This window comes from Phyllopteryx taeniolatus, chromosome 2 (genome assembly GCF_024500385.1).
Source record: "Phyllopteryx taeniolatus isolate TA_2022b chromosome 2, UOR_Ptae_1.2, whole genome shotgun sequence".
Lineage (NCBI taxonomy): Eukaryota > Metazoa > Chordata > Actinopteri > Syngnathiformes > Syngnathidae > Phyllopteryx > Phyllopteryx taeniolatus.
In genome coordinates this window covers 18608635-18620800 of record NC_084503.1, presented here as the reverse complement: position 1 = coordinate 18620800, position 12166 = coordinate 18608635, and the positions used below count along the sequence as shown (strand labels likewise).

Here is a 12166-nt window from a genome sequence, read left to right as displayed (position 1 = left end):
TACGTTTAAGGCAATAATGCTATTTAAATTATTATTTAAATTATTATTACTGTCAAACAGTACGTACACATTATTGATTTTATTTCTGACAAAAAAATTAATTATGGTAATAAAAAATACAAAGAACTGAGTGCCACATTTATAACAGCATATTCTCGAAATGTTTTGTAAATATTAAAAAGGTTCCACTCAATTTATTATAGTTTAACGACATGAAAACGACTCAACGACCACGTAAAAGCTATGGTTGAATGTGTATGCGCAAAATCTGCGCACATGAGCTGCCTGAAGGGAAACGTCACTTCCTGAAAGTTGGTGCTGGTCGGCATTGCGGTGTTTGTGATGTCTGGTCCAACTTTAACTTTCTTCTGTATCATAATATGCGCTTCCTGGACAGAAAAGCAAGCAGTTGCGTCTCCACCAAATGTTATCATTATGCTTATGGATGACGTGAGTTTTAGTTATTTTCCTTGCGTTAGTCCACTCTTGAATCTGGATGTAATTTTCGCATTGCTTTTATCTGGGAGTGAGTCAATTACAGCACGTGACAAATGTTTTCATTCTTTTTTTTCGTCTTGCGTTGTAATCGTTACCCACGTTTCCCGTACGTACAGCGGCTGAAATAGGTATTTAACACGTAATCGTTTTTCTCATTAAATATATTTCCAAAAGGGCTTTTGACATGAAAATTAAACCAGATGCTGTGAACAACACAAGTAATCCACACATTCAAAGAAAGTCGAACAAATAAGTTGTGTGTAATAATGTGAAATGACACAGCGAAAAAGTATTGAACACGCCAACTGGTATTCATTTCATACTTTCTACAAAAGCCTTTGATTGTAATGACAATGACAAGATGCCTCCTGTATGGAGAAACTAGTCGCATGCAAGGCACTGGTGTGATTTTGGCCCATCCCTCCACACAAGCAGTGTTAAAATCTTGAAGGTTCCATTAGCTTCATTTATGCACCTTGAGTTTCAGTTCTTTCCATAGATATTCAATTGGATTCAAGTCAGGTGATTGGCTGGGCCATTCGAGCAGCTTTTTTTCCCTTTCTTTGAAACCACTTGGGCGGCACGGTGGCCCGACTGGTTAGAGTGTCTGCCTCACAGTTCTGAGGACCGGGTTTAAATCCCCGGCCCCGCCTGTGTAGAGTTTGCATGTTCTTCCCGTGCCTGCGTGGGTTTTCTCCGGGCACTCCGGTTTCCTCCCACACCCCAAAAACATGCATGGTAGGTTAAATGACAACTCTAAATTGCCCGCAGGTGTGAATGTGAGTGTGAATGGTTGTTTGTTTGTATGTGCCCTGCGATTGGCTGGCAACCAGTTCAGGATGTACCTCGCCTCCTGCCCGATGATAGCTGGGATAGGCTCCAGCACGTCCGCGACCCTAGTGAGGAGAAGCGGCTCAGAAAATCGATGGATAGATGGATGGATGAAACCAATTGAAAGTTTCCTTGGCCGTATGTTATGGATCGTTATCCTGCTGAAATGTCCACCCTCGTTTCATTTTCATCATCCTCGCAGATGGCAGCAGATTTTTCTCAAGAATGTCTCGGTACATTTGCCCATTCATCGTTCCTTCAATAATGTGAAGTTTACCAGTACCGTTTGCTAAAAAGCAGCCCCACCCCATCATGTTCCCACCTCCGAACTTCACTGTTGCTATGGTGTTTTTAGGGTGATGTGCAGTGCCATCTCTCCTCCAAACGTGGTGTGCATTATGGCATTGAAACGATTCAATTTTGATCTCATCTGACCAAACTATATTCTCCCAGTATTTAACTGGCTTGTCCAAATGTTGAACAGCAAACTTTAAACAAGCTTTGACATGCTTTTCTTTCAGCAATGGAGTCTTGCGTGGTGAGTGTGCATACAGGCCATGGCGGCGGAGTACATTACTCAATGTTTTCCTTGTGACAACACTACCTGCTAATTCCAGGTCTTTTTGAAGCTCTCCTCAGATGGTCCCTGGCTCTTGGACATCTCTTCTGATTATTCTTTGCAGTCCTCTGTCAGAAATCTTGTGAGAAGCACCTGATCGAGGCAAATTTATGGTAGTATGATTGGCTTTCCACTTACGCATTATGGCCCCAACAGTGCTCACTGGAACATTCAGAAGCTTAGATATGCGCCTGTAACTATTGCCATCGTTATGTTTTGCAACAATTAGTTTGCGATGCTCTTGAGACAGCTCTCTGCTTTTACCCATCATGCGATGTGTCTTGACTCACGCCTTGGCAATGAGACCTTTTTGTAGGCCATCAATTAGGAATGAACCAGTTGATATTTGTTTGCACTAACAAGGGGCTGGATTGCTGTTTGATCATTGATAGATTTTAGGTGTTGCATGAGGCTTTAGACGATCAGGATTTTTGGGGCCGATCACCGATCAGTGAGTTTAAAAAAACGATAACCGATCACCGATCCGATCACAAGATGGAGCAATGTGTCTATTTAAATGACTTGTTCATTTACTGTATATACTTGTGTACTTAATTGCTAAAAAAATATATATTTACAATAAATAATGTATCTTTGTTCACCTTTTATGCCAGTGAGGCATAGTGACAGACAGAACAAATGAATGGTCTTCTATTAGATGGCAGGAAGTACATACAGTAATTAATGTATCCACTTTTTGTTTGTTGGTGTGCCGTGAGATTTTTCAATTGTAAAATATGCTCCTTGGCTTCATAAAGGTTGGAAATCACTGCTCTAGTCAGGTCATGTATTCTAATCAGTCAGGTCAAACCAACATTACAACATGACAGAAATAAGGGGTGCTAACTTACTGTAATTACATTACTTTATTGTAATTAAATTACTTCACACACCAAAACTTTAGAGCATGATTCGACAGAACGCCTGGATGTTAGCTTTTAACTGTTAGTGCTAGCACTAGCTTGCTAGGCTACATAACGTTTTGTCGCTTGCTTGCAAGCCGTATCGTATTAAAAGTATGTGACATCAGAATCAGAATCATCTTTATTTGCCAAGTATGTCCAACACAAAAGGAATTTGTCTCTGGTAGTTGGAGCCGCTCTAGTACGACAACAGACAGTCAATTGACAGAGAACACTTTTGAGACATAAATACATTGACAAAAAAAACAGTCACGGAGCAGTAAAGGGTTGCTAGTAATCTGGTAATGCCGGTACATTATTATTATTATTTTTTGACAATTGTGCAAAAAGATGCAGACTCCTCTAGCACTTAGAGCAGTTTGAATGACTAATATAGCAATAGTCCGGTACAATGACCATTGTGCAAAGGGCGCCGAGACTTCAAGGAGTGCATGCAGTTTAAAGTGACGAGTAGTGCGATAATCTGGGAAAATGTCGATTGTGCAAATGATGCAGATACTCCTCAATCAGTGTGCAAATTGAGCAGATGCTACTCTGGCATGTGTAGCCAGTATTGGTCAACAACAGATATGCAAATAGTGCAGCGTAGCGAGACAACTACAGTGAGTGCACAAGTAATGTATAATTGGCCCCACAGAAATGTGACAACGAACTCCAAGTCAAAAAATTGCCAGCATGTTGTAATGGAATTGTAGGTTAGGTGTTTAAGAAGTTAATTGCAAGAGGGAAGAAGCTGTTGGAATGTCTGCTAGTTTTAGTTTGCATTGATCGGTAGTGCCTACCTGAGGGAAGGAGCTGGAAGAGGTGGTGACCGGGATGCGGAGGGTCCAAGAGGATTGCAGTCGGAGTTTGTCCTTTTTTGTAGCAGCACCAAACCAGACTGTGATGGAAGAACACAGGACTGATTCGATGACCGCTGTGTAGAACTGCCTCAGCAGCTCCTGTGGCAGGCCGTGCTTTCTCACAAGCCGCAGGAAGTACATCCTCTGCTGGGCCTTTTTGAGGAAGGAGTTGATGTTGGTCGCCCACTTCAGGTCATGAGAGACTGTAATTCTCAGGAACTTGAAGGTCTCGACGGTTGACACAAGGCAGCTGGACAATGTGAGGGGCAGCTGTGGCGAAGGATGCCTCCTGAAGTCCACGATCATCTCTACATTCTTGAGCGTGTTCAGCACCAGGTTGTACCTCATACCTCAAGTAAGCCTTCAACGAACGTCCTCTCCCGAGCACCGGTGACCACCAACACACGTTTTTCCCCATTTTGTTCTTACAAACACAAGGCGCGATCCATTATTGTTGTCGTCGCCATGGTAACGAGTGTACCCAGTCTCGTTTGAGTTGACAGTTGAAGCCCAGTGATTGTAAAAAACGGGATGCGGTGGTATCGGAATACAAGATTTTATTGCAGTCTGTGATCCAGGCATTATGTGTTGTCTGTCCCACACCGCTGACATGTTTTTAAAAAATAATAATTTATTGGTGGTCAGATATTTACAGTACTACGGCAAAAGACACACGACAAGGCTAAAAATAAACTAGCTTTTGGATTCAGATATACTGTACACAATGGCTACGTGGAGTAAATGTTTTTTGCGGAGCATTGATCGGATCGGCGAATTATGACATTAAAGCCGATCAGCATTCGATGCTAATTATTGGCCGATACCGATCAGATCGGTGTAAAATCTAATTTGCCCCTCCCTTTCTTCATGTGTTCAATATTTTTTCCCTGTGGCATTTCACATTTTTACACGCAACTTAATTTCTGATCTTATTTGTTCTACTTTCTTTGTATGTATGGGTTACTTGGGTTGTTCCCAACATCTGGTGACATTTTCAGGTCAATAGCACCTTTGGAAGTATAATTAGTGAGAAAAATCGTGACATGTTAAATACTTATTTCAGCCGCTGTATATGTTTGTTGTAAAATTTTGCATTTGGCATCTATGTCCTGATGATAATAGAGTCTCTTTCTGCGAATCAGATGGGTTGGGGAGATTTAGGGGTTTTGGGCCAGCCCTCCAGAGAGACCCCTAATCTGGATGCTATGGCTGCACAGGGCATGCTTCTCCCAAACTTCTACACTGCCAACCCTTTATGTTCACCATGTGAGTGAACAGACTTGCTATTGTTTTACAAATATAATTCTTTTTCCTCCTCTTGTAAATGTTGCCAAAAAATACACTTTCTTTTCCCCTTTTCACACAGCCAGAGCTGCACTTCTCACCGGGAGGCTACCTGTCCGAAATGGTTTCTACACCACTAATGGTCATGCCAGAAACGGTGAAAATCCACAAAAATATCTTCACTGCTGCCAAATAAGCAGCTGCAAATCACTTCAAGCCATCACGTTCATCTCCTGTCTGCTAATGTCAGTTTGCGCTGCAGTCACATAGACTGAGAAGTGCTTACCTCTTTTACAGCATACACACCACAGGAGATTGTAGGAGGAATCTCCCAGGATGAGATCCTGTTACCTCAGATGCTGAAAAAGAAAGGCTACGTCAGCAAGATAGTTGGGAAATGGTAAGTGCCTTTTGATTTCTCTCCGGTGCTTTCAAAATGGTATGTGAATTTTTAGAGACTAAGATTATTTACCACCATGCCTCACCACAGAGGGAAACCACCCAGGCCCAGCTAAATTTTACAATCAAATAATCAAGTCTCCCACAAGCATGTGAGACACAATTCCTAATTTTGACATTCTTGGTCATAATGCCAAAATTTATGTTTGTCATCATAAGAACACCACGTCCGCAGTGAAGCATGGTGGAGGCATTATCATGCTTTGCAGTTGTTTTTCTTCAACTGGAAGTGAGGCTTCAATCAAGATGGAGGCAAAAATTAACAGTTCCAAAAGCCAGTTAATGTTGGCACTAAACCTTCAGGGGTCTGCTGGAAAGCTGACGTCGAAGAGGAATTTTACTTTTGAGCATTATAATGACTCAAAGCATATAGGATAATTCAAAATGGTATTTGGAATGACCTAGCCAGAGCCAGACCTAAATCCTATTGAAAATCTGTGAGGTGACCTGAAGAGGGCTGTGCACAGGAAATGCCCTCTTAATCTGACAGATATGGAGCGCTTTTGTAGGGAAGAGTGGAAAATTAAATCAAGATTTACCATGATGACTCATAACGAAAATGACTTTATTGAGAACTGTGTTGCCAAAGGTGCTGAAAGTATTCGTTTTAGGGTGTGCACGCTGATGCAACCGGCGTACATGTTTTCCCCATAAGGGATGGGTTACTTTTCAACTGATATTACAGGTTGTGGGTCACATTATTATTATTATTTTAACAATTGAACTCATTTATTTAGATAAAATCTTTTGTATTTTCTTAATGTACGTCAATAGGGTTGTTTTCTATGTTTTCTGAATCCATGAATTAACTTTAAAACCTCTCAGATTGTTAAATAAGCCACAACTTTTCCATTTGAAATGTTGACATAGATTGTAAAGAATAATGTGTCAGCAAATCAAAGTGCACCCTTTACTCAAGTGAATAGTCTGATCTATGACTTAAAAGCAGTGTGATGTGGAAATGTGCGCAGCATATGTGACTAAGTGGAAATGCACATGCTCAGTCAGCCACGTTGACACCATACTGTGTGAGTGCACTTTACTTCACGATAGGCATCTGGGCCACAGAGCGCAGTACCTGCCCCTGAAGAACGGCTTCGATGAATGGTTTGGTGCACCCAACTGCCATTTCGGGCCCTACAACAACAGCGGGCGACCCAACATCCCTGTCTACAACAACTCGGAGATGGTCGGCAGGTAGAATCCCACACGGACATTTGCGCACGGTGGCTCTGTGAATAAGGCGAGGATTTCCGCTCCTCTTCTTCCTCTGTCATGGCTGCACTTATATATTCCATTTTACGCCCATTTGTTTCCCTCGAAAACAGCCATATGCGTGTTCAGGGTCGCTGCAACTGGCAGCCGGCTGTGTTTTTCGTGAAGGAGTTTAATCAGCACAGCTTGCCTGGGCTGTGGATAGACGCACCCACATGAACAAACTTTCAAACAGGCACGCACCCACACACATCCACATCCACACACACACATCCACACACACACACACACACACACAAACAAGCTACCTCCAGAGACAGCAGGTTGTGTTTGCTGAGTGTGAGGACACCTGGAAGAAGTGAAGCACATGGTAGAGAGATGCTGTCACTGCCTCTGTGCTCACCGTGCCACGCTTCAGCAATGCCTTATAGTGGTCCCTCCCGCTTGGCACTGCGGAGACTTCCCAAACATGGCAAAACTCATCACAGTTTGCACCTGGGAAACTTCCCTCATCCCACAGTTATAACCTACCCTATGTTTGTTTAGTTTAGAATTGGGTTTAAATGAACAGAGTAGCAAGTAGACAGCGCCGTGGTTCTGTTTTTAGCTCATTTGTCTCACTGTTTCGAGGTTTGGGAATTGAATCTCACTTTTAGCCTAGGGTTAGGCTCTGTGGAGTTTTAATGTTCCCCCCATGCTGGCTTAAATTTTCTGTGGGTACGCCCGGCTTCCTCCCACATTCCATACATGCATGTTAGGTTCATTGAAGATTCGAAATCGCTGATAGGGTGTGAATGTGGGCGTGAATGGTTGTTTAAATATCTGCTCTGCGATTGCCTGGTAACCACTTCAGGGTGGCATAGGTTCACCCGTGACCCTAAAAAGGACAAGTACTTCAGAAAATTAATGGATGGAGTAGTAAGAGCTTTAATGGGATGTTGGATAACTAATGGTCAAATTATGTCACTTTGTTTTGTAGATACTATGAGGAGTTTAAGATTGACAGAAAGATGGGAGAGTCCAATCTCACACAGATTTACTTGGAGGTAAGTTGTTGGGTACACAGTAATCTTATGTTTAGGTGCCAACATTTACAGTACATGCATATTGTCCTGCAGTGGATGTCTCTTCTTAGAAGAATCAATAGACATGCTGCATGCTGGGAAGGGTTCATGTCATGACAAGGAAAGAAATAGGGTGACTCTCTCAAACTGAGCTGAGTCTTGTTGGGGTAGACTAAGATTATCTCCGGGGTATCTTGGAGCAAGTTGTAAAATTGTTCCCTAAGGTGCACCACCACATCCCCACTGCTCGAAAAAATGAAGGGAACTTTTAAATCTTCAACAGGAAGGTCTTGACTTCATATATCGACAGAGTGTGGCCCAACAGCCCTTCTTCCTGTACTGGGCCGCTGACGCCACTCATGCCCCTGTCTATGCTTCCAGACGCTTCCTCGGGAAGAGCCAGCGAGGCCGGTGTGTTCTCTTATCATTCTTTGACGACAGGACCGGATGATTCTTTTTGTTGAGGGGATGTTGTGTTACGTAGGTATGGTGATGCGGTGATGGAGCTGGACTACAGCGTTGGTCAGATCCTGTCACAGCTGAGAACTCTTGGTATTGAAAATAGCACCTTTGTTTTCTTCACGTCAGACAATGGAGCCGCTCTTACGTCTGGCGCAAATGAGAGTAAGTGTCACAGTTAGAAACAAGCCATTTTTATAGCCTTTTTTGTGTGGTTATGTCATGTGGTCACTGATCTGTGCTTTTGTGCCTCCAATGGTTCAGGTGGCAGTAATGGGCCATTTCTCTGTGGGAAGGAGACCACTTACGAAGGGGGGATGAGGGAGCCTGCCATTGCCTGGTGGCCCGGACATATCACAGCAGGCACGGTGAGATTTGTGATAGAAAGGTCTAGCCTGAGAAAGTCTAATCCCTAATTATGCAGGCCTAGTGGGAGAAATTTTCAGAAGCTTTCAGAAAATTAGTTGAAAAAGGTTTGTAATCTCATGAACATCCTGATGTCCTCTTCCGTAACATTAAAAAATATTGGTTGATTAATTGTTTATTTTTTTGTTAAACTTGACAAAAGTAGCATAAATACATTTATTGCAGGGATATAATCAAACTTTCTGTGAGTGCACACCCGTGACTTCACTACTTCTGCTGTAGCATAATTAACCATTGGGAAAGAGGACAAAGAGCAACATAGAAAGTTAACCAAATTTGCATACAATTGGCTTGCTAAAATTTTGCAATCCTATTCCTAACATCAACAATCAGCGTCATGTGTTCGGCTTTGTTCCTTCCTAATGTTCCGCCTATCAACAGGTACCAGAAGTGTAAATAGAAAGCTGCAGGCAGCGTGCAGTCCTGTAAATCAGTTTGAGAGCGAATGAATAATTGATTTACTAATCCTCTGTATTGAGTTGCTTGTTATGTTTTGTTTCTTTTGTGTGTTATTTACCACTACGCATCACAGCCACTTGTGCTGCAAGCGATTAATCTTGACTGTGTTCAACTTCTATCGAGTTATTCAACTCATCGGCAGGAAAGATCAAGTGTATGATTGCAACCTAAATTTGGGGGAAGCATTTCCTGTTATTTTTAGCTACAATTATTGACTCAACTCGCTTCTCTGTCCCACAACCTAATTTAACCTCCCACCTACACCATGATCCTTTAAGTCTGTGCGTTCTGCAAATGACTTTTAATTGTATTAGGGGCAGCTGTGACATGGGGCTGTGATGCGGAGGGATTTGGTGGCGGAGCGAGTGGAGGCTGCAGTCTGCAGTAAGCCTTGCCCCTGGCTCATCTCATAGGGTTGTGGTGGGGCCTGATAGCGCTGCAGAGTAGCGAGGGAGCGGGGGATTGGGAGCGTCTTAAGCGGCTAATCTGTTTGTGTGTTTGCTGAGGTTGGATTGAGCTGTAATGAGGACTTCAGTATCTGAATATGCCAGGCGCCGAGGATAAAGAAACTGGAAGGTGGGTGGGAGGTGGTAGGGGGTGCAAGGAAGAAGATGTAAAAGAGGTGGCTGCTGTGGAAAGAGAAGAGGAAGAGGAACGCTCGACTGCCAGGCACATTGTTCTGTTTGCAGGGCCTTGTCATCATAATTGTCCACTGTGTCTTTGCATGCAAGTGCGTCAAACACGAATATGCATGGAGATTCAGTTTGTATGTCAGAGATCTTTTTTGTGGTGGAGAAAGTTATGTTATGAAATGATCTACAGATCTTCGATGTAAGTGCGTTGTTGGAGAAACCAGTATACTGGATTTATCTGTCTTTGTTGATCCAGAGCCAACAACATCTTTATTGTGTGCACATTGAAGTCTTTTCGAACAAGGTGCAAGGGAGAAGATCAACAAAGAGGCACAGAAACTATTTCTTGTTCTCAACTACAAATTGCAATTCTCGCATGCATTTTGCTAGCAAACCCCAATGCCAATGAATAAATTGAATTGAGGACGAGCATGGATTAATACATCAAAGCTTATTATACTGTAGCAATACACCAAGTATGCTCTTAAGGGACGTCTATAGCGATAACATCTGAGCATTCTGGTGCTTTCAATGCCGTAAAATTGTTGCTTTTCTTTCCTTAATCTCACCCTTGTTCTTGTTACAAAACAAAAAAGGCCAATATTTTTGAGTTAATCAGTATTTTGGCTGGGGAAAGTAGTAGCTCACAAATCCCAAATTCTTTAAATCTGTTGGGCAATGGTTCTACTATTAAACATAGTAAAGTGAGCGCAACAAATGGCAATCGTTGGGTGGCAATAATTCATGTTACAAAGTTCTGTAAAAATTGGTTGTGGATTATCCAGTTGACAAACTATTTAAACTAGAAACTACTAAACCAATACACAGTGACCAAACGTTTTTTAAGTTTTATTTTATTTCGCCCCTCAGTATACACACAGTTAACCTCAAAGTTGTATTAAAGAGGGTGTAAGGAGGTGTAGTGGAATGAAGGGTTGTGCGAAGCAGGTGCATTTTTAGCATTCTTCACAATTCTCAAGGGATCTAAGCGGACCCGGAGGATAAGGATGGAACAAAGATGGAGGGGCGGGTGGGGTGTCAGGCCTGTCGTTTAGTGGAGCATCACAATCCCTTTTTGTTATCAGGATGCAGACACAAGCACAGAGAGCCTCCTCCGAATAACCAACACACGGCCGCACGGAGAAAGGGAATGGGGCAAAAAAAGTGACAGTAACAACGAGTGATGAGTCAGAGGACACAAAAAGAGAAGAACCAAAGGCTAGAAGAAAGCAGGAAGTTCAATGCACAATGAAAAAGAGTCCAAGCTAATAAAGGAAGAAAATAAGCAACACGTGAATTAATCCTCTGTCAGAAACCTTTTGTGTTGGTCATCCAAGGTATTACAGGCTAAATGTCAGTTTGGCTTCCCTTTGTCCCTCTTCAAGTGTGTGTTTGCGTGTGAAAGCAAAAAAATATATATATATATTTTTTTTAATAAGGAAAAAGGTTAAGGACAATCTGTATTTCAACGGGATGTGTGAGTTCATGGAATGCATTGCGCCGACAAGTTGTGTGGCTGCTGCGGAAAAAAAAGTGAATTAATTTCAGTGCTGGTGCGCCCATGTGTGTGTGTGGATAGGAGCACAGCAGTACATGGCCATGCAGCTGCAGAGGCCTGATAGTGCTATCTGATTGTGAGCGTGCCGTCTCCCTCCGAGGCTCGCTCAGGAGAGAATGGAACGGAAGATCAAGGATGACAGCGGAAAAATGGCATTTTATCTGAAAATGGTTCAAAGTTTATAAATAAAATAAAGCTTTTTCTCTGAGAACTGGGAGAAGGAGATAAAAAAGCAGCTCGGGCTGTGTCCTCTCCCTACTTATTCTTACTTCCCCTCGAAAATTTAAAGAGATGCATTTTTGTACAAAAACCTGCAAAAGAAGATTAGGTGCAGCGAAGAAATGCACCTCTTTTACTATCCATGTTCACACACGCACACTATCACAACTATACGTGTTCATTTTAATGATAAAATCCAACATAAACAAGCACATTTGTGGTATTCCTCAAGTGCAAAATGGATTTGGGAACCCAGACAGATTTTTACACATGGCAAAAACAATCAGTTATGTCATTCAGATGGAGAAGCATGGAGCAGCAGTTGCATCAAAAGTGTATGTGTGTGAGTTTGTGTTCTGTTCCCATTGGTTCTTGCACCATAATATCAGTCATACACTGCAGTACAACATTGGTCAATCCCCAATTTCTTTGGGTTTGAAACCATTTTACCATATAGGAAATAATGGATGTTTAATCCATTCCAGGTATGAACAATCACAGTAATAAAACCTTAACCCTACAAGCAATTTTAAGTAACTTTCTAGTTTTTTTTAGGATGCTCAGCTGTCACACAAGTGTGAAAAGAACTGAAATGATGAATGACAAAGGTGTAATATTAGCAAAGGTGATTTTGGGACACAGATGTGGCTTTGGCATCTAAATTGTTGAAATTCGTAA

The 12166-nt window shown here is 42.2% G+C and overlaps 1 protein-coding gene across 3 annotated transcripts in view; it reads left to right on the top strand.

Annotated features, from left to right (window-relative positions):
- Positions 1–303: 303 nt before the first annotated feature.
- Positions 304–12166, top strand: part of galns (galactosamine (N-acetyl)-6-sulfatase) — a 34446-nt gene continuing 22583 nt past the window's right edge. For all 3 annotated transcript variants that reach the window (XM_061763889.1, XM_061763909.1, XM_061763899.1), the window contains exons 1-9: positions 304–450; positions 4856–4979; positions 5080–5154; positions 5295–5397; positions 6510–6653; positions 7651–7717; positions 8019–8146; positions 8220–8359; positions 8459–8562. In XM_061763889.1, coding sequence (XP_061619873.1) covers positions 343–450; positions 4856–4979; positions 5080–5154; positions 5295–5397; positions 6510–6653; positions 7651–7717; positions 8019–8146; positions 8220–8359; positions 8459–8562 — 993 coding nt within the window. In that variant the 5' untranslated portion in view covers positions 304–342. The remainder of the gene's footprint in view (positions 451–4855; positions 4980–5079; positions 5155–5294; positions 5398–6509; positions 6654–7650; positions 7718–8018; positions 8147–8219; positions 8360–8458; positions 8563–12166) is intronic.